The sequence below is a fragment of the Sciurus vulgaris genome, assembly GCF_902686455.1.
Source record: "Sciurus vulgaris genome assembly, chromosome: X".
NCBI lineage: Eukaryota > Metazoa > Chordata > Mammalia > Rodentia > Sciuridae > Sciurus > Sciurus vulgaris.
In genome coordinates, this window is record NC_136471.1 from 38,863,546 (window position 1) to 38,889,420 (window position 25,875).

At 40.2% G+C, this 25,875-nt stretch overlaps 1 protein-coding gene across 2 annotated transcripts in view; it reads left to right on the forward strand.

Moving 5' to 3' along the window:
- LHFPL1 (LHFPL tetraspan subfamily member 1) overlaps positions 1-25,875 on the forward strand; it is a 102,122-nt gene that overhangs the window by 34,819 nt on the left and 41,428 nt on the right. The window contains exons 1-2 of one of the 2 annotated variants that reach the window (XM_079124872.1): positions 13,998-14,120; positions 22,349-22,974. In XM_079124872.1, the coding sequence (XP_078980998.1) occupies positions 22,593-22,974 (382 nt within the window). In that variant the 5' untranslated portion in view covers positions 13,998-14,120; positions 22,349-22,592. Of the gene's footprint in view, positions 1-13,997; positions 14,121-22,348; positions 22,975-25,875 lie in introns of those variants that run through there. The other variant, XM_079124871.1, reaches the window with a different exon arrangement.

Here is a 25,875-nt window from a genome sequence, read left to right on the forward strand (position 1 = left end):
CATTCTGAATTTTAGTGATTTGGGTTTTCTCTCGTCTTCTCCTTGTTAGTGTGACTAAAGGGTTATCAGTTTTGTGTTTTTTTTCGAAGAACCAACTATTTATTTTGTCAATTTTTTGTGTTGTATTTTTGTTTCAATTTCATTGATTTCAGCTCTGAGTTTAACTATTTCCTGTCTTCTAATACTTTTGGTGCTCGTCTGTTCTTCTTTTTCTAGGGCTTTCAGCTGTAGAGTTAGGTCGTTTATTTGTTGAGTTTTACTTCTTTTATTAAATGCGCTCTATGAAATAAATTTCCCTCTAAGTACTGCTTTCATGTGTCCCAGAGATTTTGATATGATGTTTCTTTGTTCTCATTTACCTCTAAGAATTTTTTAATTTCCTTCCTAATATCTTCTGTTATCCATTCATCATATAATAGCATATTGTTTAATCTCCAGGTGTTGGAATAGTTTCTGTTTTTTACTCTTTCATTTATTTCTAACTTCAATCCATTAAGATCTGATAGAATACAAGGTAGTGTCTCTATCTTCCTGTTTGCTAACATTAGCTTTGTGGCATAATATATGGTCTATTTTAGAAAAGGATCCATGTGCTGCTGAGAAGAAAGTGTATTCGTTCTTGGTTGGATGGTATATTCTATAAATGTCCGTTAAGTCTAAATTATTGATTGTGTTATTGAGATCTATGGTTTCTTTGTTCAATTTTTGTCTGGAAGATCTGTCCAGTGGTGAGAGAGGCATGTTAAAATCACCTAGTATTATTGTGTTGTGGTCTATTCGATTTCTGGCATTGAGAAGGATTTGTTTGACATACATGGATGAGCCAGTGTTTGGGGCATAGATGTTTATGATTGTTATATCTTGCTGATTTATGCTTCCCTTAAGCAGTATTAAATGTTCTTCTTTATCCCTTCTGACTAACTTTGGCTTGAAGTCCACATTATCTGAAATGAGGATGGATACTCCAGCTTTTTTGCTGAGTCCATGTGCATGGTATGTTTATCCCCATCCTTTCACCTTTAGCCTATGGGTATCTTTTTCTATGAGGTGAGTCTCTTGAAGGCAATATATTGTTGGATCTTTCTTTTTAATCCAATCTGCCAGACTATGTCTTTTGATTGATGAATTCAGGCCATTAACATTCAGGGTTATTATAGAGAAATGATTTGGTTTCCCGGTCATTTGGTTCATTTTTAAAATTTTATTTATTTATTTATTTGACATGACTTGGTTCCTCCTTTATTTGACAATTCCTTTAGGATAATTCCTCCCTTTGCTGATTTGCTTCTTTGTTTTTCATCTCTTCCTCATGGAATATTTTGCTGAGAATGTTCTGTAATGCTGGCTTTCTTTTTGTAAATTCTTTTAGCTTTTGTTTATCTTGGAAGGATTTTATTTCATCGTCAAATTTGAAGGTAAGTTTTGCTGGGTATAAGATTCTTGGTTGGCATCCATTTTCTTTCAGGGCTTAAAAATGTTGTTCCAGGCCCTTCTAGGTTTTAGGGTCTGGATTGAAAAATCTGCTGATATCCATATTGGTTTCCCCCTGAATGTAATTTGGTTCTTTTTTCTCACAGCCTTTAAAATTCTGTGTTTATTTTGCATGTTAGGTATTTTCATTATAATGTGCCTTGGTGTGGGTCTGTTGTAATTTTGTATATTTGCAGTCCTATAAGCCTCTTGAACTTGATTTTCCATTTCATTCTTCAGATTTGGGAAATTTTCTGATATTATTTCATTGAATAGATTGTTCATTCCTTTGGTTTGTTTCTCTAAGCCTTCCTCAATCCCAATAATTCTTAAATTTGGCCTTTTCATGATATCCCATAATTCTTGTAGATTCTCTTCATGATTTCTTACCATCTTCTCTGTTTGTTCAACTTTGTTTTCAAGGTTAAATATTTTGTCTTCAATGTCTGAGGTTCTGTCTTCCAGGTGTTCTATCCTATTGGTTATGCTTTCTATGGAGTTCTTAATTTGGTTTATTGTTTCCTTTATTTCAAAGATTTTTGTTTGTTTTTTTTCAATATCTCTAACTCTTTATTGAAATGATCTTTTGCTTCCTGTATTTGCTCTTTTAACTGTCGATTGGTGTGATCATTCAATGCCTGCATTTGCTCTTTCATCTCATCATTCAGTGCCTGCATTTGCTCTTTCATCTCATCGTTTGCTTTCCTGATCATTTTAATTATGTACATTCTGAACTCCTTTTCTGTCATTTCTTCTGCCATGCTGTCATTGGGTTTTATTGATGTAACATCTAGATTTGTTTGGGGCATTTTGTTCCCTTGTTTTCTGGTATTGTTCAGGTATCAGTAGACCGCTGAGATGTTGCAGATTCCCTCTAGTGACTTATAATGTCCCTGAAGATTTCTAGTATATCCCCTCTTACCCTTCAGTAGGCTGAAGTCTTGGAGGAAGTTGATAGTGCAGTGCTCCACAAGGAAGCTGCCTCTCTAGGGGTGGTGGCCTTCAGGTGGGGTATATTCCCTGCTAGTGGGCAGAGGTGCCTCCACTTGTTGACCAATGGTCATCCAAAGGGGAACTAGGCTGCGGGCTGAGGCAAGGCCCGTTTGGGCCTGTGTCTCTGGTTTTACCGTCCTTGTGGGAAAACCTCACCCGGCAGGGAAGGCTCACCTGGTGGCGAGGTCTCACTGGTCATTTCCCCTCCTAGACGTTCCCCTCAATCTACAGCTACCACCTGGGCTGGGCTGCCTTCCTCTGCAACGTTCCCAGGGACCCGGCCCTACCTCCTGGGCCTGGGAGCCTCTCCCTTCGCAGACGATTCTCCTTAGGCTGCCTCTCCTCAGAGAATCTGCCCAGAGTCCTGAAACCTTCGCTCTGCCCCTAAGCGTGTCTCTGTGTGGCTTTTCCACCAAGAAGCCTCTTAGGTCCTGGGACCCTGCTCTGCACCTAATCACCTGGCTATGCGGCCCCTCCTCTGAGCAGCCACCTGGAGCCCCATACAATCGCTCTGAGTCTCAGAGACACACCACACGCCTCTTTCTCCAGACAGCCGCCTGGTGTTCTGGTGCGGTCGTTAGGAGTTCAAGCAACTCACTGCGTTCCTCCTCCTCCCGCCAATCGCCCATAGCCCTGGGCAGTCACTCCGAGTCCAAGTGACCCACCCCGTTCCTCCTCCTCCTCCAGGTAGCCCCCCCAGGTGTTCAGGAGCGGTCACTCTGAGTTGCTCCGAGTCTCTCTGAGTCCATGTGACCCGCTGCACGCCTCCTCCAGGCAGCCGTCCGGAGCTTGGTGCGGCCACTCGAGACCAAGGGACCCACCGTGCTCCTCCTCCAGGCAGCCCCCTGGTGTCAGGAGTGGTTGCTTTAAGTCCAAACAACTCACCACTTGCCTCCTCCTCTGAGCAGCTGCCTGGAGCTCCAACACAGTTACTGCGAGTCCAAGCGACCCGCTGCGCTCCTCCTCCTCCTCCGGGCAGGCCCCAGTGTTCAGAAGCGGTTGCTTTGAGTTCAAACAGCTCGCCACGCAGCTCCTCCTCTGCCAACCGCCTGTAGCTCTGGTATAGTCACTCCGAATCCAAGCGGCCATGCTCCTCCTCCTCCTCCTCCTCCGGGCAGGTCCCCAGTGTTCAGGAGTGGTCGCTCTGAGTCCAAATAGCTCTCTTCACCTCTCCTCCTCTGGGCAGCCGCCCGGAGCCCCAGTGGTTGCTCTGAGTCCAAGCGCTGTGTTGAGCGGCCTCCTCTATGATGCTCCCAGTTGTCCGAGTTCACTGCTCCAGCGGGGGGAGGGGTGTCTCGCCAGGCAGCTCTACTTCACAAAGTTCCCTGCGTTCTGGGACTACCACCGCATCCGGGATGCTTCCCCAACGGGAGAGACTCACCCGGCTCCTTTGAGTTTGTCCCAAGTCTCTCAATATCTCCTCTTTTGAATCCTGAGTCCTGGAGCAACATGAAATGCAGCCACCCTCTAGTCTGCCATCTTGAAAAACCCTCGGAACTTCATATTTTTGCCTGTGAATATCCAGTTAGTTTTAACTTGCTTTTTGTTCTTTTAGTACTTCAAATATTTTGATGCCCTGAAGCTTTTCATTTGCTGTTTCCTCTACCTGCAATTTTCTTACCTCACCTCTTTGTATGGCTGGCTCCTGATCTTTTAGGTCTCATGTCAAATATCACCTCAGAATCTCTCCTTAATACCCCATCTAATTTAAAGTTGTCTCAATTCCCACTCTTACACCCAAAGTTTTTTTTTTTTTAAGAACATCACTATTTAATTAATTGTTCACTTGCTTTATTGGCTCACTTTCCTATTAGAATGTGGGCTCTGTGAGAGCTGAGATCTTATCTATCCTTTTATCATTGTATCTCCAGTGCCTGACACATAGTAGGTGGTCAACAAATCATTGTGGAATGAACATGGTGGTCCCACAGGTAGTAAAAATACTAATAACAATGCCCTTCACATCATTTTGCAACATAATGGATGATCTGTTCTTATGGTGTACAAGGATAGCTTTTAATTTTCTAAAATTTTCCTATAGATAGGGAAAGTAAGCTCTGGAAAAGGTGAAAATGATTGCTCAAGGTCAAACAGGGAATCTTTGGTTTTTAGAGCAATTCCCACAGCATCAATTTAGCTTGTGGTAGCCCACAAGAGTGAAGGAGAAAGACACAAGAGATGCATAGCTTGGAGCTGCTCAAGGCCACATCCAGGGTGCTTGAACTTGATTTTAGCCTCCCTCTCATTTCTTGAAATTTGTGTAACTTCAAGAAAGAAAACCTGGTGGTGCCAGAGTTGATGGCCCTTTGCCAAACACAGAAGTGTCAGTTACTGAGTGGCCCCTTAGAACTCATTAAAAATGAAACAGACTTGTTAAACAAGCTGGATATATAGTTGCATTTCTGAGTGAGATTGGTTTTTCACAGCTCATCCTTGGTTACCTCCGGACAATGGTTGGTCGATAAAGCACTTAAAATGGAAGGATTTTTAATCACTCTGCCCCCTGCAACCCACTATCCTCATATGCCCACATCCTGAGCCAGTTCTTCCTGAGCCATCTCTTGTCCCCAAGAGGCTGTGGTGTGTGGGGAAACAGGAAGGTAAGAGGAATACTGACCAATCATTTTCTCCTTCACAAGTCCTTGTCTCTTTACTCATTAAGTGTGGGTGTTGCTCCTGCCCTTGGCCCTCATGTTGGACAAATCCTTTATTCATATCATCTACTCTTGGTGTTAGTGTCTCCTACACATGAACTTTCAACTCAGAACTTTCTCCTGAGCTCTAGACCCATATATGTTTCCTATACATCTCTATTGAGATGTTTCACAGATGCCTTGAACCTAATAGCCAAGCTGAAACCAATTATTCACTGATCTTCATAGTCCCTCATCATTCTTATCTTAAAGAATGATATCTCGGTTCATATGCTTCCTAAATGTAGAAATTTAGGATTCATACCACATCTCTCCCTTTCTTTCACTCCCATTTTGGCCCCTGCCTTCAGTTTCCATTCAGCCTGTTTTCTGACTCCAAGCTATTTTCTGAACCCATCACTTAGTAGACCTCATTGTTTTGGGAAAGCCATTTAATTTTTCTAAGCCTCAGTTCCCTGCTCTGAAAGTGGGAGTTTCATAAAGTTGCTGTGAAGATTAGCTTTACTATTAAAATTTTAGGAATGATTACTCATTAAAAGGCAAGTCCTACTGGCAAAGATTAAGTAATATTTGCCTATAATTTCCAAGAAAATTTCCTTTTAAAAATATTTTTATTGGTGCATTATTGTTGTACAAAATGGTGGCGTTTGTTATTACATATTTGTACATACACACAACATAGCAATATAATTTGGCCAATATCATTCCCAAGCACTTCCCCCCACACACCATTTGGTCCCCTTCCTCTACTCTACTGACCTCCCTTCAATTTTCATGAAACACCCCCTGCCCAGCCTTTCATTTCCTTTTTCCTTTCCGGCTTCTACATATGGGAGAAAACATGACCCCTGACCTTCTGAGTTTGGCTTATTTTGCTTGACATAATGGTCTTAAATTCCATCCATTTTCCTACAAATGCCATGATTTCATTTTTCTTTATGTCTGAGTAAAACTCCATCGTGTATTTATACCACATTTTCTTTGTTTCTTTTTATAGACTGCATTTTGATTCATTGTACACAAATGGGGTTATACCACATTTTCTTTATACATTCATCTGTTGATGGACACCTAGTCTGTTTCCATAGTTTGGCTATTATGAATTATATCCAGCAAAAATTCTTGATGACAGGCTCCTATGAAGGTATTTCAGACATAAGCCATTTTAGAATCACCAATGTGCCCATGATTTCCCCAGAAAGAAGAATTGCACCCCAGGAAAGGGTAAAAAAATATTTTTTTAGCTGTCAATTGGTTTACTGAATGCTATCAAGCAAACATGATTTATATTACAAGTCACTAGACAAATTGCCCAAATGTGCACTGAAGTGGTCTTAACCCAGCACCCCAATACTTACCTAGAGAATAAAACTGAGTCCATTAAATAGGGTTTTTCATATTGTGTGGTCTTTGCTTTCAGCAGCTGTTGCTTCATGGCATTTTGTGGGCAAGTAGTCTGACTTGTAGTGCTCTCTGCACTGGTCAGTTACTGGCCTGATCAGATTACCACTGTGGCAAAGGCTATTGTATATATACTGAACTCTACATCTTATTTCCTGAGCATTGTGGGTTCTCTTGTAATCCTTACTTCTCCTTCAGCCTCTTGGCTATCACTGAAAGGGAAGGCACACTCTTCCTTTCAGCTTTTAGTGTCCTCTGATGTGACTGCCCAGGTTTCCAGAGCATCCTGGCCAGAAACATCCTGGGAAGCCAGGAAAGTGTAATAATACTGTAATTACCAACCAGATGTCAAGAAACAAAATCTGTGTGAGTGAAGTTCCCCAATGCACAGAGGTCTGTGACTTGCTTCAAGAGGTAGAGGCAAGAATAATGATTTTTTGGTTCTGGATGCTGCTTCTTTTATTTCATGGAAATTTCTAATATCCAGTTTAATTGTTCTATGGAAAATGAACTGAGGATGTTAGGCAAATCATTTATGCTACCAGTGGCCAGTCCCGTACATGGTTTGACTGACTGAGAAGACAAGGGTATTAGTATTATAAAGGCTTCAAAAGACAGTGGTGGCTTTGTGATAAGAGGATTGGGATGGAGAAGAATGTCAGAGGAAGTACTGTTGAGAGAGTTGGGAGGCCATTTGTTCTGACAGTTCTCTGGACCATAATTTAGGACATTGCTCTAGAAATAGAATTCTATCCAAACCTGGATTAAGTGAAGTGTGAGAATGGACTTTCTGTTCCTAGGTTAATTATCCCACAATTAGTTCAATTACTGGCGTACCTTCAATGCAGGAGCAAAAAGGGAAATAAAAATGGAAGACTGGAGGTTTTAATTATAAGATGACCAATGAAAAAAGGAAAATTTGAGAAAAAAAACTAGAGCCTACAAATGCCAATTATGTAATTATAAGATGATCTCCAGATAAAAGCTACATAATATTTTGAATCAGTCAGTGACTTCCCCCTGCTCAGATCAGACCTGAAAGCCTTGTGCAGTGATCAAGACTGGCAAGGATAATGACTCAGACTCTGTACCAAGTGGCCTTTACCTTGACTTACTGCTAACTAAATATGTGAAAAATAATTTCTAGGAAATCTTGAGATAAAGGGAAAAAGCAAGTTGATGGATACTCTTTCCTGTAGCTGCTTTCATTTTCATAGAGATATATCTGAGCTCATAAGATCTTAGAGGTCTAGAGACTGGGGATAAGTGCCATCATAATCCTAGACTCTATTCCATTTTGCTAGTTATCTATGCAGCCTATTCTTTGTGTGCTATAATGAGCACATTGCAGGCTTGTCCATAGCCCGCCATTGCAGTTAAAAAGGAAATCTTACAATTCTCTATATCTTCCCTTTATCTACCTCTCCAGTCTTAGCTAATACTACTCTCTGGTTCTCCATGCCCCAACTCCACTGACCTTTCAGTTTCTCAGCATGCCATGATCCTTCCTCAGGTCTTTGAATTTGCAATCTCTCAATTTCTTCCAACTCTTCCCTGTTTTTCATCCTCTGGGGTTTCACACTGGGATTCCATGATGGTTCTACTTAAAATAGGTATCTCTCAGACCACTAGAATAGAGGAAAGGGAGCAGGGTGAGGGAGGAGGGGAGGGAAAGAAGAAATACTGGAAAATGATATTGGCCAAATTATAATGTTATATTGTGTGTGTATGTGAATGTGTGTGCAACATGAATCCTTCCATTCTGTATAATTTAATTCACTGCTATGGTTTAGATATGAGGTGTCTCCAAATATAATGTTTGAATCAATGCAAGAGTTTTCAGAGGCAAAATGATTACATTATGAGAGGTGTCACCTAATTGGTGGATTAATCCACTGATATGGAATTTAACTGGGCAGTAACTGTAGGCAGCTAGGGTGTGGCTGGAGAAAATACATCGCTGGGACTATGCCTTTGGAATTTCTCTCTCTCTCTCTCTCTCTCTCTCTCTCGTGTGTGTGTATCCTGGCTGTCATTTTCTGAGCTGCTTTCTTCTACCACACTTTCCACCTTGATGTTCTGCCTTACCTTGGGCCCAGAGCTATGGAGTTGGCTAACCATAGACTGAACCTCTAAAACCATAAGCCAAAATAAACCTTTCCTCCTCTAAATTGTTCTTGTCAGGTCTTTTGATCACAATAACAAAAAGCTGATTAAAACATGTACCAATTAAAAATACGGAACAAAATCAGAAATTAATATTTTAAAATACAGTGGGTTTCCCTCATCCCTGTTGCCTTATGATATCACTATTTTTTGATCACCAGAGTTCCTTACTATCTGTTATTGAAATATTTGCTTATTTAATCTTTTCCATCTTCCTGAATAGAATGTAAACTTCATAAGGGCAGTGTCCCTGTTTGTCTTCTTAACTCTAAGTTTTGAGAATTTACCACAGTGCCTGATGCATGTTGAGAATTAATAAATGTCTTAGTGTGTTTCTTCTGCAATAGCAAAATTCCCGAGACTGGGTGATTTATGAAGAAATATTTTCTCACAGTTTTGGAGACTGAGAAATTTAACATCAATGTACTGGCAGGATTGGTTTTCTGGTAAGTGCTACTGTTTCCAAGATGGCCTTATTGTTGCAACCTCCAGAGGGGAGGAACACTGTGTCCTCACATGGCTGAAACCAGAAGGGCAAGAGATCTGAATTCTGTGTGAAACCTCATTTATAAGAGTGACAATCCTGTTCAAAATGGGAGGAGCTTTCATGGCCTAATCACTTTCTAAGACCCCACCTCTTAATACTATTACATTGGCAACACATTCAGACCAAGGCAATAAGTAAGTTGGCTGATTGCCTTTTCTCCAAGAACCGCAAGAATAAAGAGAGGTGATATATCCCCTTACTGGTAATAGGATTATTCTTTTACATTTTTAAAATTTTATTTAAATTCCAATTAGTTATACATGACAGTAGAATGCATTTTGACACATTATACATAAATGGAGTATAACTTCTCATTCTTCTGGTTGTGAATGATGTAGAATCACACTGGTCCTGTAATCATATATGCATATAGGGTATTCTATTCATTCTACTATTCTTCCTACTTCCAGACCCCTTTCCCTCCCTTCACTCCCCTCTGTCTAATCCAAAGTACCTCTATTCTTCCCTAGCTATACCCCCTATTGTGAATTAGCATCCACATACCAAAGAACACATTTGTCCTTTGGTTTTTTGGAATTGCTTATATTGCTTAGCATGATATTCTCCAGTTCCATCCATTAACCAGCAAATGCCACAATTTTATTCTTTAAGGCTGAGTAATATTCCATTGTGTATATATACCACATTTCCTTTATCCTTTCATCTGTTGAAGGGCATCTAGGTTGGTTCCATAGTTTAGTTATTGTGAGTTGAGCTGGGTAATAGGACTTTTAAAAGAGTTTTATTTAATATCTTGATAGAAATTTTTCTAAATTTGTTTTGAAAGTGTATTTAAACATAAATATGCATACAGAAATATACTCAAAGTGGTTACTATATTGCAATTTAATTTAACTTACTCTATGCAATTTGGACCCAAAATTTGATATGTTAGTTAAGTTTAAAAAAAGAATTTCTGATTTATTTTCATGTGTTATAAAGTAATAAAGATCCTCCTTCAAAAGCTGTTAAAAGCAGGCATTAAGATCCATGAGCCACATAATGGGGGGAGGGAAGGGTTAGTGTTAGAGTTAGAATTAGGGTTAGGGAGGGGGACAAGTATGGAGGAAGGAACTACTGTATAGAGGGAAAAGAGGGGTGGCAGGGGTGGGGGGAAGGGAAAAAATAACAGAATGAATCAAACAACATTACCCTATGTAAATTTATGATTACACAAATGGTATGCCTTTACGCCATGTACAAACAGAGAAACAACATGTATCCCATTTGTTTACAATAAAATAAAAAAAAAAGAAAAAAAAAAGATCCATGAGCAATTTATTCTTGGTTTACTTCTGAATAATACACAATTTTCACTATAAAAGTTTAAAAGTTGGTGCCCAATAAAACATTTTGAAATGTTTCAGTGCCAGCTAACATATTGCATAGTGGGGGAAAAGCCCATTTGTAACATGAGACAACTGTGATAGCTATCTCATTTTGATTAATATTATATGTAGCTTATAAATCTAAACAGATCAAAACTGATATACTTTGAACCTAAATTCCAGTGGTTTATACAATCTTGTGACATACAATTGTGTATATTTTTTCCCATCTCCATTTTCATTGACATTAAGATAGTAACTTGAAACTGGCCATGGGGAGAGTATTTATACGATGGGAAACAGCAAATTCCACAAATCTGGGCTCTCTTGTACCCCCTCTTCACTCTGAAGCCAATCATTAAACATGTACCGGTATACCATATCACTGGCTAACACAATTGGTTCATCCTCTGTGAGATCAATAAGGAAATTCAACAAAAGAATTTTCAATTCTGGTCTTTATATAAAAAAGACATATGTTTCACTCCTAGGTTTCCAGTACAGAACTAAAACTGCAGTACAGTCAAGGAGCATCCTCTGTATTCACTCTGCATTGTTGACAGGTCAGAGTCTATGTGGTTTGAAATTTGTAAGTAAAATCTTCCCAAAGTTCATGGGCAATGGGACTCTATACATGACTTTAAAAATAAATGCGTGCTTCTTGGAAGATTAGAACATAGATCCATAGTAAAAAGAAACTTCATAAAAACCAAAACAAGGAAGGAGTCCCCAAAGAAGAAGCTGCTCTAACAAAGGAGGAAAACATAAAAAAAGAACTTAAGATATATTGGAAAACAACATGAACACTGGTTCAAAGGAGAGGACAGAGAAATACGTTTTCATAAAACCACTAAATATTTGGCTTATACTGAACACTAGTGTGTTGTTAGCTCACAGGCAGTAGATTTTAAAGAACCAATGGGTGTTAAATGACATCTTAATGAAGCTGAACACAAGTGGTCTATTTATTTCACTTTTCCCCCTCCTCTTCTACTTCTTTCTCTAAACAATTAACACATGTCTACCATATATATTGGTGTGGGTCTAAACTACAAGTCAACATCTTTCTTTTTCCGTGAATAAATAAATATTTCAGGCTTGGTGGGCTATAAGATCTCTGTCGCAACTACTCAACTCTGCAAGTGCAGTCTGAAAGCAGCCATAGACAATACATAAATGAATAAGTTGTGGTTGCATGCCAATAAAACATTACAAAAACAAACAGCCTACTGGATTTGGCATGCACAGTCTCTGGCTTGCTGACCCATTGTCTAGACTACAAAATGTGGGAGTATTCATACTGCTTGAGAAATGCTACTGTGCAGAGCAATGTTCAGCAAACAGGGGATGGGGATGAGACCTTGTATCAGAATTACCAGTCATTGTATCTTGTCTTTGCAGTATCTCCAATTCTAGATTGTTCAAAGGTAGAATCCAGGTATTCCCTGGCCAATAACTATTTTAGCATTATTAGAAGGACTACATATGGCCTGCCTCCTAAACATATTACCAAAAGTATCCTTTCTCAAATCCTTCCCACATGATCTTATGAAGCAAGACTGACAGAAGAGCAGTTGCAACTGAGAAAATACCAAGGGCCACATGATGAAGTCAATTTCTTTCTGAGAAAACTGTCAGCTGTTAAATTTTAAACAGGAGAAGCTGCAGTTGTAGCTCAGTGACAGAGCACTTGCCTAGCACATGAGAAGCAGTGGGTTTGATCCTCAGCACCACATAAAAATAAATAAATAAAATAAATGTGTTGTGTCCATCTACAACTAAAAGAAATTAAACAAGAAGTAAAAATTCCCCAATAAATAATATTATTATTTGGTGTATACACAAGTGTCCATTTTATTCCACTTAAAGGAACTGGAGGCACACAGTGAAAAGAGGTTAAAACAAGGAAACATACATGAATATGCCACAGTGAATCTCACCATCATGTACATCCACAAGACAACAATTAAAAAAAACTTTAAGTAAATAATGAAAAGATCAGTAGGGTAGAGGGAAGGGAACAGGGAGAGGGAGGAAGTGGGGGAAGGGGAAATACTGGGGACTGAATTTGAACAAATTATATACCATGTTTTAATACTTTTGTCAAAATGAATCCTAATGTTATATATAGTATAACTGAAAAGAACAAATACAAATGCAAAAAGAGGGAATTTAAAAAAATGTAGTCTTCTTAGAGTTCCAAAAAGTGATAGGTTCCCCAAATGATAGGTGTAGCCACTAAGTGAAAGGCAATGTTTACTGGTGCATAGAGTAGAATCAACTACTTTTCATGACTAAATTTTCAGCGATCACTTACATACAGTTACTGTGTGTCTGTTAATATTCACTTATTTTTCATGAAAGAGAGCTTAGCATTTCTCTTTATACAGCCCTATATCTGAAGCAGTGATTCCTAAGGGGACAAAAACTGGGAGATTATTAAAATTATCTAGGGAGCTCACACTGCCAAAAGTCTGACATTCCACCTAAGAGGTCATCTCTTGCTCTCCCAGGAACTGCTTCAGTAAGCTATTATTATAGATGAGAATGTGGTTTATCACTGCATTGAAGAAGAAAACAATGTTAAAAACTGCTGATGGTAAATAGCTGAATAAACAAATGCATACATGAATATGAGGTTATGTCATTGATAGAAGACAGGACACATACTTACACCCGCTGCAGGCAGGAAAAACTTTAGTAACTTCATTAAATAATTAAGATATGATGAATATATTAAACTGATAGTTGATTTAATCTCATTTTTTTATTATTACCATAAATGTTATTAAACAGGAATAACTTTTATAGCATTCTGGGAAGGCAATTGGGCCATTATAGAAGCACCAATACTTTGAATTTGGTCAAGTATTCTCCGTTAAGTTAAGCTATTTACCGTACTTCCTCTTTCTTCCCCTATTCCCTCCCCTGATCCACTTCCTCTCCTGCAATGTTCTACCTTCTTTATATTTATTGATAGTTTCTTAAATGTAACTTTGCTACATCTGGGACCCTAAGATCCTTCTGTTGGAGTGTTATTTTCTGTCTTGCTCCATTGAACCACAGGTTCTGTGTGTTGTTTCTAGCCGTTTAGATCTGCTACTGAATCTTTTGGTGGGGATGATTTAGGACTTTGAAAGAAAGTTAAGAAGAATCTGTGTTCCTCAGCAGGCATTTGGGCAGCAGGTAAGCAAGTGAGATAGGTACACACTTCAAGCATGGGTGCACCTACACACACACACACACACACACACACACACACACAGAGCTGACTTGGCAGCTGTGAGGTTGGAGGTGGGGAACTCAGTACCCGCTAAGCTAGTTTCCACTTCAAGTGCCTGCATGTCTGAAGCTGTTTGAAGCCTCCAGCGTGGTTAGAGTTAATTCCCATTAGGTTGGACTCCGCCCCTCTCTCTCCCAAAGGTAAAGCAAGGTTTTCAGGCATCACTGCAAAGAGCAGCTGGGATTCCCATCCCTGTCTGACAAGCTGTGAGGAGAAGTTGTTGCTCAGATCTGAGCCCGAAGAGAGGGAACAAGTCAGTCAGTCTTCATGGTCAGAAGGTAAATATGCAACTTGGGCCAAATGCAATTGAAACAGCTGGATAAGAAACTGCTTTTCTCTCCCCTTGCTCAGCCCTCCTTCCCCTCTTCCTTCCTCAGGCTTCCTGTCCTTTCATCTCAAAGATCAGAGAAGCTGTTTTCTTCCCAAGGGCAGCCTGGTGTATTTTTACTTTCTCATAGTCTGTTGTTTGCACAGAGGCTAAGAGGAGTCAGAACTGGAATCTTATTTCATATTGACAAGATTTGAGGACCTAAGGGTTAAATGCTAGCTGGTTTTCCCAGGAGAGTTGGAAACCTGAGGAGAGGAAGCTTACTCTCTGGGAGTGGAGGAAGGGATTTTGTTCTGACTTGTCTATACAAGTCAAAATGGATCCAGTTTCCCCGATGTGGTAGGTTGATCTCTTAGACTCATTTAATTGGGGCTATGGGACTGAAATGGGGTGATGAGGCTAAACTGAAATGCAGATGTTGAGGCCAGTACAGATGGAAATAGAAGATGGCATTCATTTAGTAAATATTTAAGAGTTCCTACTATATGCTGAGCATGATAATTTCTAGAAGAACCTGAAGTGGTTTAACTATAAATTCATTCCTGCAAGTAGTTCTCAGCTAAGTGGTGAGAAACTAAAAGCAGAAAGAACCTAGGAATGAGAAAAAAACACTGAAAGAGTGAGTGGTCATGTGATGAGAGCATAAGAGGAGTGATGTTCCCCTTTTTAGGTGACTTCAAGTCTTCTCTATTACTTATGAGAGAATTGGGTCTTGTCTGGTAGGAATGGGGAGAATTGATTTCCACCCTGGTGTTAGGCACACCACAGACATTATTTCATTTGAACTTATGCTTCATCATCTCCATTTTATAGATGAAACTGAAACTCACAGATTTTAACCCCTTTGCCTCAAGTTCACATCACCTGCAAGGGGAAGACCTCAGGACCCAGTCTTAGATCTAATTACAAAAACTCTGAACTCTTTTCCATTAAAACGGTATTCCTCAATCATAAGTTCCCATCAGAATCAATTGAGTATTTTGCAAAATGCAAACTCCCATAAGTTCAAATTCAGTGAACCTGGGAGGGAGGGGTTACAGTCTGCATTTTGAACAAGCATCTCGGGTGATTCTGATGGACCGAGTTAGAGCTCCCACTTCTAGAAGCACTCTTTTTCATTTATTATTTTTCATTTGTTCTTTTTAGATATACCTGACAGTAGAATGTATTTTGACATATTATACATACATGGAGTATAACTTATTCTAATTAGAATCCCATTCTTGTGGTTGCACATGGTGTGGAGTTACACTAGTCATATATTCATATATGAACATAGGAAAGTTATGTCCAGTTCATTCTACTGTCTTGCCCATTCCCACTCTTGATACACTCTGCCACCTGCCAACTCCACTGAAATGATTGAAGAAGCATTCAGCCCAACTTTCCACACTGGCCAGATCTGCTCAAGGGAGACAGTCAGCTCTTGGTGGTATTTTATTTCTAGCTGAGGCCATGGAGATAAATGAACTATTGAGGAATAATAGCAGCACCAGAACTAGGAGCCTAAAGGTGTTGGTCATTCTTTACCAGTTAGTACATTGCTTTTTAAAATATATTTTTGTAGTTGTAGATGGACACAATACCTTTATTTTATTTATTTATTTTTATGTGGTGCTGAGGATGGAACCCAGTGCCTCACATGTGCTAGGCAAGTGCTCTGTCACTGAGCAACAGCCTCAGCCCTAGTGCATTGTTGACAGGGCTTAACCAGGTCTTGCCAGAGCAGCTGGCAGGGGGAGTTTCTAACCAGCTGAGGTTCTGATGTTGGACTCTTAGCCAACCAGTTGATCATAAAGGTAGGGGCACAGGTAGACTGTCCACCAGATTAAAGTCTGAGCTGAAGATCTCTAGTTGGCAAAGAAGTCAGATGGGAGTTCAGGGAGCAGCATTTTGAAGGAAGGGAGAAGATCATGTGAAATTTTGGGAAATCATTGCAGTTCCCACATTTCCAACCTCAAATTCTAGAGAAAGAGAATAGACTTGGACCTGATGTAGAGACTCATTTTATTAGCACTCTCTATCTCCTTCTGGATTTTTGATTGCTCATTCGGTCCTCTGTTTCCATGTACTCTTTGACTTCCTGACTTTTGGTGCCTTGCTTGCTTGTGAGCATCTCCACCTCAGGATTATGACAGCAAATAAATATATAATCAACTAATACAATGCAACTAGTTTTGCTAGTTTCTAGCTCAGACAAAAAGAGGAGGGAAATGGAAAGAAGGCCTGGAAGGAGGTTTAGAAAGTTTGAAAGCAAAGGTCAAAAGTGTGGTCTTCCCTCTTATGTGGCAATTAGAGGAGAAAAATGTGGAGGGGAGTGGATTCCATTCTAAGGGATACCATTAGAATGGAAGGAGATGGGATAGGATGGGAGGATGGGAGCTGGGGAGGTATTGGGGAGTGAAATTAATCAAAGCATATGTGTACACACACACACACACACACACACATACACACATACACACACGGGATTAAACCCAGGGGCACTTAACCACTGAGCCACATTCCCAGTTCTTTTAATTTTTTTTATTTTGAGACAAGCTGCTAAGTTACTTAGGCCCTCACTAAATTGCTGAGATTGGCTTTGAACTTGCAATCCTGAGTTACTAGGATTATAGATAGGAGTGTGCCACTGCACCCAGGCTCAAATCATGTTTTTTATGTGTGTGTAAATAAACCACAGTGAAACCACCATTCTGTATAATTGAGATGTACCAATTTAAAAAGAAGTGAGGTCTTTTTAGAATCACCCAGATACAAATGGAAAATAAAGCCCTTTGAGTTACTACATTATGGAATGACTTCAGGCACAGGAGAACTTGGAACAACTCCCATCGTGGAGATATCCAGAGGAGGAAAAACTTCTAAGGTATACAAGTGGCATAAAATGTGGAGATAAATTTTGGGGACATGATAGTAGATTTTTTTTAATGGAGTCTAAAGTAGAAAGATCTAGAATGGTTGGGTTGTTAATGTGACCAGCTTGATATGATGAGTGACATTGATCAAAGGCATTTCTATGGAATGGGACTCTTTACATAGTAGATACACATTCTTGCCTATCTTGCTTATTTCCTAGAGAAGTCTCAACATCAAGATGTATTTGTAACAAGCAATGCACACGGGGGACATGGGAACATAAGGAGAAAGGCCTGTTTGAATTTCTTTACCAACATGAGTGCCAATAAAGTAGCTCCTCACAGGCCTGTTCTATGTAAACAGTTTTGCAGCCATGTTTTCCTTAGCAGCTATAAGTCAGAGGCTCCATTCCTGACCACTTCCTGTTCTGATACTTAACTCACTGGCTCTTTTGACTGGACCTTGGTACCCTTGGTAAAGGAGTGCTTTCCTTAACTCAGAATTTACACAATAAGCTCCAGTGGAAACCAGAAGATGTGTCTTTTCTTTGGTAGGGGCTGGAGAGAAGATGAAGTAGAGAAAGGACTTGGTTTATTTTTCTCCACTAAGAAAATTATAAGACCAATGTTTCCAGTTTCATTGACTCTAAGTGCCTACATATGAGTTAGGTACATATGAGAGCATAAAAGTGATGGAAACAAAAACAAAGACTTGGTCATGGGACACCACAAGAAAAGGAAGAGTGCTCATTTTGGATGAGAAAAGGCTAAATGCAACCTACCAACAATCAGAGTTAATGAAGGACTCTAATTTGGAGGACAGTGGCCAGTTGTTCTCTGTTCTGTCTGAGGACCCAACAAAGGCCTTAAGTTGCAGCAGAAAAGGTTTATAAAGATATATAACAAGTGAGTTATTGACAGTGAGAGTGGTTAAGTTACTGTGAAAATTTGTAAATGCCCCTTTCCCTAGCTTTCTTTAAAAGTAGTAGAGTTGACCATTTGACATATACTGCTTATGGCTTAGGTGGGTTTCCTGCATCCTATGGGTTGGGGTGACTACCCATGAGGTGGTGTTGGAGTGGCTAGCATATCTCCAAAGATCAGCCAACATTAGGCTCTGAGAAGGTTAGTGAATACAGGAGAAACTCCATGCTTCCACCCTACTTATTTCAACTCTCTGACAATACTCAGTACATCTCATACAACAACTCTTAGAAACAGGCATATGACTCATTGAGCAGATGGAAAAACTGAGGGGAGAAAGACAATGTCATACCTAAAGAAGGAGATTGAAATGCAATTTTATCAATGCTTGGTTACTGGACCACTCAGCAGGAGCATTATGGTGAGTTCTTGACTCTCAAAATCCAGTGTGACTGTAAGACTAGACATTTCAGTTCAGAAAAGAGAAGGAAAGCTATTGCGTACAAGAAGCATACACAAGGAATTAGGATACAATGAAGTATTACATTGTTTGTGATTTTTATTGATGTGAGTCCAAAGTGACTTAACCAGTTTCTGGGAATAAACTTGAACCACTTTGACAGACTGTCATGAGGAGGATTACTTCACTGCAGGTGATGGAACTAAAAGCATTTGATAGAATGGACCTCCCTGACTAGCACATGTGCACTGGAGCAGTGTGCACGCAGACTCCATATGCCCTGTTGCCTTCCTACTCAAACATGGGAGAAGTCAGGATGGAGCTCATATGCTTAGAAATTAATGAGTGACTGAATCTCTGAAATCTATTCCTTGACCTCCTAAGGTCAAGTCTGTGCTTCATAAAGGTTTGCATTCAAAGTTTAGAAGCCTCATCTCTCCAATGTGGAATTCCATGGTCATTTTTAACTTCATAGAAAGAAAACATTAGAGAATTATCTGGGGCAGTGATTCTCATGGATGGTTCCGGTTTACAACATTTCTGGTCCTAAATAGAAGAAACATCTCATCCCAGGTTGCTTGAGACTTTCTGAGTTTACCACTGAATGTCCCACATCCCAGAACATTCTTCAGTCCCAGGCACACTGGCATGATCGTCCATCCTAGTCCTAAATGAAATAATAACAATGAGGTTTATTTTATTTCCCTAAAATTGAAAGTACTTGTAATAGTGAGGGTTCTCTAGAGGAACAGAATCAACAGGAAGTATGATTATAAAAAGGGGATTTATTAAATTGGCTTACATGACTGGAAGCTGGATAGTCCACAATAACCATCTGCAGCTGGAGAGCTGGAAGAACCAGCAGCTGCGCAGTCCAAGAGGCAGAAGCCACAGAACAAGAAAGATCAACAGTGCTACCCTAGTCGGATACCTAGGCTTCTGGAAACAACCTGGAGAATCACTGGAAGAGCCTATTTTGGAAGAGTGAAGAAGTGAGAGTTCAATATCCTCAGAAGATTGAAGCAGCAATCAAGAACCCATTCAAGAAGAATAGATTTATACAAAAAAAAAAAAAAAAAAGAAGAAGAAGAGCCAAGCTTGCATCTGCATCTGCTTCTTTCTTTGTTCTTCCAGCTTTTATTCCATCCAAGCCACCATCCTATTGGGTGGTGCTGCTCACGCTTAGGGAGGGTCTTCACTTCACTACCCCACATTCCGATCATTCCTAGACACACCCTCATGGACACACCCAGAAGCCTCTTAATCATCATCAGCATCCCTTAATCCAATCAAGTTGACAATTCAAATTAACCCCTACAGTACCTAATTCAAATTCTGAAGGACAAATAGTTTTCCAACAGCTAAACACATTTCAACTGAATTTTGAAATTCAGCCTCTTATATCTTGGCTTCAGAATGCCACTTGTAAAACGAGATCATAGTGAGAGTGGTAGATAGTGTAGTAGTTTATTTAATAGCCTTATTTTCACAGATGAGGTCAACCTTATATCAAATCCTTCCCCTTTTTTCTGTCATAGTCTGGGTGCCACTTGCTGATATGTACTCTCTTCCTCTGCCTTAGGTTCTCTGCCCCTCCTACTTGTCACGTGGGAACTTTTGATCTCAAGGTTATGGTATACACAGGGGACATATGGGGCTATTTCACATTACAAGTACTAAACTTGAAAAAGGTAATGCTTTTGTTCTCATGGTATATCTGGGGAAAGATATACCTTCTCCTACCTTCCCTGTCTTCTTTTCAAATTCTTCCCCATTCTTAAAGATTTTTTGACATTCTGGATGGGAAGTCGTGGAGGTTTTTAATTATAATACTAGTGGGGTGATAATCTAATGCTATTGGGGTAATGCTATGGGGGAAGACTGCAGATGAAGGAGAGGCAGGAAAGTCACCTAGCTTTTGGACCCTCAGTTTATTTTTTTGTTAATTGAGGGATAATACCTGCTTTCTTACCATCCTAAGAAGATGGTTCAGCAGAGCACATGAAATAATGTATTCAAAAGGGATTGTGATGATGCTGCCAGTAACCATTTATCAGCCTTTTTCTCTCCTGTTCTGGCCTGGGTTTATTCATCAGGAAGTGAATCCATAACAGAGGGCTGCCTGTGCTTTTCATAATCATACAGACTCCAACATAACTTAGCAGGAGCATTACCTCATTGTGGCCAAGCATACTTGCTTTTCTAACAGCAATTACTCAAAACAAGTTCCATTTCTCCTCCTATTGCCTTCAATCCCTCATCACATCTTTCTCTCATTCCCCCCACTCTCAGGCACAAAGCCTTATTCCCAGGGGCCCAGCTCAGGGCACTTTCTTCCCAAACGCTAACATTCTGAAGTAAGCACCTGCAATTTACGATCTCTGCTCCCTTCCTGCACAAAACACATAGCACAAAATACATGTGTATCAAGAGGGGAATTGTGGTGGAGAGAAAAAAAAGAACATTATACTAAGAATCAAATAACTGGGCTCTGGTTTAGCCAGTGTACCTTGCTAGCCTTTTACCCTCGGGTAAATCATTTCCTCTCCATTTTCCCATCTGTAAAGTGATGGGAACCGGGGTTAGCATTGTGTGGTAGCAAAGTGCTGGCCTAGGAATCTGCAGATCGAGTTTCTGGTTCCGGTGTTGCTGCTTGCTAACTGCGACTGGGGAAAATCACTTCCCCCTTTACTGGTCCAAATTCCCCCCATATGTAAAACAAGAAGGTTGGATTAGGTGATTCATTAAGGTCCCTGCCAGTCTGGAAATTGGATGATTCTGTGAAAGAGTTTTATTAAACAAACATGAATTGTAATACCTACCCTGTGCCAGGCACTATTTGATGATGCTAGTGAGAGGGCTCATGGTTGAGACCTTGAGACTCTGAATACAACTGCTACTTGCTCCTGTTCATGCCCCAAACTGGCAATGTGGTGACCCCATGCTAGTTCCTGCCCTTCTCCTTTTTGGGGTCCCCACTACCATCTCCCCTCCCCAGCCTCACTACCTATAACGTTAAGCAATGGTGATGAATAATGGAGAAACATACTCCACCATCTGTCTGCTGGAGACATTCACAGGGCTGTCATCAAGCTACAGTGTGGTCTCCAGCCGCCCTAATAGAGACCGGAAAGCAATGGCAGATTAATTGATTGGGAGGGAAGTGGTGGATTTTTGACAGAGAGGTCTGGGAAAGCCATTTATGAGCTGGGCTGAGGAGACTAGATCTGGAAAATCTCTCAGCATCTTCAATCTGAGATGACTTGTTCTGAAAGGGACCTTGAAAGGTTCTAACAACCATGTATTCTTGCTATAAGGCAGGGAATGCCTGATTATGATCTGGTCAAGAGACATGAGAAACTTTCTTAACTATAGCTAGCAAATGAGGAGGAGGCTTTTATTTGTAGCCAGTCTAGAGTTAAACACCACTGGTTGGAATATTGCCTTCCATTTCAGGTGTGTGAAAAGTGACTGAATGGTGCTCTCTCAGTGACTGAAATAGGGTACAAGACTGGGTATCTTTCATTTTATTCTATCCATTTCAACTTGACTGATGTATCCCAGTGAAAAGCCTTCAGTAACACAGATATCCTACCTAAGTCAAGTAGAAACATGTCATTACTCCATGGTGAGCTCACCTGCCCTCTTACCCCTTCCACAGGGACAGGTCTGTGACTCACCTTCCTTCCTTCTTCATTTTCTGAAAACAACTTTGTTCCTCACCCTCTCAAGATATTGCCTGTTTCCAGGCCTCCAGACCTGCAAAGCCATTCAGCTGGAATTCCCAGGGACTCATGAGACAGTTTTGTTTTCCTTCAGGTTCTCTTTCCACCACTAGATCTAAGCTGCATACCACAAGTTATAAGCTGGCGAATCCAGCTACATTTGGGTTGGCAGAGCAGTCACTAATTCAGTTCTATGATTATTCCATTGCAGGCTAGTGACTACAGAACTCTCAATCAAGCAGAAAGAAAGGAAGATGGAAAGCAGGATCCAACAAGGACCTAAATGATCTTTGAGAGGCTAATCTCATGCAGAAGCAAGGGCCAAGTGACACATAAATGAACCCCAGGATTGGCCAATCAGATGAAAAATAAGCTGGTGGAACATATATGCTAACTTTACCATTTGGTGCTGTGACCCAACCGATCTTCCCATCCCTGCAGAGAAGCCTGAGACCATGAGGAGCAGCTTGACCTTGGTTGGGACCCTCTGGGCTTTCCTGTCCCTTGTTACTGCTCTGGCCAGTTCTACCAGTTATTTCCTGCCTTATTGGCTCTTTGGATCCCAGTTGGGGAAGCCGGTGTCATTCAGCACATTCCGGAGGTGCAACTATCCTGTGCGGGGAGAAGGTCACAGTCTGATCATGGTTGAAGAATGTGGGCGCTATGCCAGCTTCAGTGCCATACCAAGCCTGGCCTGGCAGATGTGCACAGTGGTGACGGGTACTGGTTGTGCTCTGCTCCTCCTGGTGGCACTGGCTGCTGTCTTGGGCTGCTGCATGGAGGAACTCATCTCCAGAATGATGGGCCGTTGTATGGGAGCAGCACAGTTTGTAGGAGGTAAGACTGTGTCCCTGGGGTTGAGGAAATAGGAAAGTCTTGAGATGGGGAATATGGGGGTTGTGGTCTTATGGGAACATCCACCCACATCTCTTCTACTTTGTCTAACTCTAAGGTTATGAATGGGGACTTTTTTGAAATATCTAGTCTAGGAATTCCCAGGGTACAACATACATCAGGGTTTATTCACAGCAAAATTGGGTAGTAGGCAGAGTTGATGTTTGTTGCATGATCTTTATTTTTGTCACCTGCAGGGTATCCATTTAAGAATATTATCTATTCATTTGTTGAAGGGCATCTAGGTTGGTTCCACAATCTAGCTATTGTGAATTGAGCTGCTATAAACATTGATGTGGCTGTGTCACCGTAGTATGCTAATTTTAAGTCCTTTGGGTATAAACCATGGAGTGGGATGGCTGGGTCAAATGGTGGGTCCATTCCAAGTTTTCTAAGGAATCTCCACACTGCTTTCCAGAGTGGCTGCACTAATTTGCAGCCCCACCAGCAATGTATGAGTGTACCTTTCTCCCCACATCCTCGCCAACACCTGTTGCTTGTATTTTTGATAATCGCCATTCTAATTGGGGTGAGATGGAATCTTAGGGTGGTTTTGATTTGCATTTCTCTTATTACTAGAGATGTTGAATACTTTTTCATATATTTATTAATCACCTGTATGTCTGATATATAATGGGGGTGGGAGGTGTGGAGTGAGAGAAGAATGGAGGAACTTTAGATTATGTAGAAGAAATGAGAGGGAGGGGGTATGAAAAATGGTGTAATGAGACAGAAATCATTAACCTATGTACATGTATGATTACATAAGTGGTATGAATCTATATCATGTACAACCATAGAAACAAAATGATATACCCCATTTGTGTACAATGAATCAAAGTGCAGTCTGTAAAAAATAAATAATTAATAAAAAGAATATTATCCAGAAGTTGATCTCAAAGTAAAGGAGAGTACAGTAGTGGTCCTCAGAGGCCAAGAGGGGGAAGGGGAAGTGAGATAGATGGAGGTAAGATAATTTAAAATATAGTTAGCTAGGAGGAATAAGTTCTAGTGTTCTATAACATGGTAGGGTGACTATAATCCACGATTTATCATATATCTTATATAGAACTTGAGATGAGTTTGAAGGCCCTCAACATAAAGAAAAGTTTAAGGAGATGGAAATGCTAATTCCCCTGATTTGATCATAATGTGTTGTATACACATATCAAATTATCACACTGCACCCCATAAATATGTGTAATTATTATGTGTCAATCAAAAACAAAAAAATGAGCTGGGATTGTAGCTCAGTGGTAGAGCACTTGCCTAGCATGTGTAAGGCACTGTGTTCAATTCTCAGCACCACATAAAAATAAATAAATAAAGGTTTTGTGTCCATTGACAACTAAAAATATTTAATGAACAAAAAACAAAACAAAACAAAAAAAAAACAAAGCAAAATCCCATTTCATTATGGACTTCACTGTTTGGCACAGTTAAATTCACTATAATAGAACTGTTCTCAATGCAAAAAAATTATAAAGATTATATTATCCACTTCTGCCTTCCATTGACAGCAACACATGCTCTTGTATTACTGCTCCAACATGAACTTGATCCTGAAGATCCCTGCTCTCTGGTAGTTATCTCAGAGGACAGTGATCTGATAAACACATACACTTAGGTACTAATTACTAATAGTTCTCATTGAAGAAATATATCTCTAACAGTAAAATGCTAAGTACCAGACAGAATGTAGGTGACTCCTTTATCCTTATTGGGCAAACATTCACAAAGTCTACTCAGGTTTCTTATCCTGATCTACCCTACTTGTCCTTTCCCTTATCCAGTCTCCCCTTAATTTTAGTACAGATAACCTGGGACACTGGGAGTCTATGGATGGGCTAGGAAAGAGCAAAATGCAATAATGGCAGACTGCAGAAAGACAATGGGAGCCAGTTAATTTGAACCATATGAGAAAAAAATAAACTAAATTGGATAGATAAATATATGTGTGCATATTTGTGCTATTTTTTAAGCTTAGATGGTACACTGGGAAGAAGTGCTAGTAGAAACCACTGCTAAAATTCATTGTTATTTTAGGATTTTAGAATCATTATCCAATTCATTAACACTATCATCTGTATAAGCACCACAGACTAGAATCAGGAAACTTGGATTTCACTTTTCTTTCTTTTACTGCATTATAGTATGGCTCTTGTGGGCAAATGATGTGACTTTTCCTGTGTTTCATTCCCCTTGAATTTGCACCCTTAGCAATTCAGTTCAGATATGAATTTTCTTTCCTCTCTCCAATGATGTCATTCAGTTAATTGACCTTGGAGTGAGATGGTAGTGATGAGCTTAGGCAATGATTCTCAGCAACTAGGGATATATTTGTATCCCCTCTCCCAATAGAGGACATCTGATTAGGCTTGGAGATCTTTTTTGGGGGGTACCAGGGATTAAACTCAGGGACCCTTAACTACTGAGCCCATTCTCAGGTCCTCACTAAGTTGCTGAGGTTGACCTCAAACTTGCAATCCTCCTGCCTCATTTTCCTGAAGTCACTGTGATTACAGGTGTGTGTCATCAAGCCTGGGTTGGAGACATTTTTGGCTATTGACAGTGGGTAAAGGAAAAGGCTACTGCTCATCATCCTATAATTCAACAACTAAAAAGTATCCTGTCCCAAATGCTGATAGTGCCAAGACTGAGAAACCCTGGACTAAAATACCATGGCTTCCTGGCCTGTGTATATAAATCGCCAGATTCTTCTTGTTGTGCCAGTTGAGGGTATGTTTTCTGGTTCTCTCTTTGAACATACTCTAATTGTAAACCTTACATTTTAGTCACTAATGAGTTTTCAGGACACATTGAAAAGTTTAATTAGAATAGTTT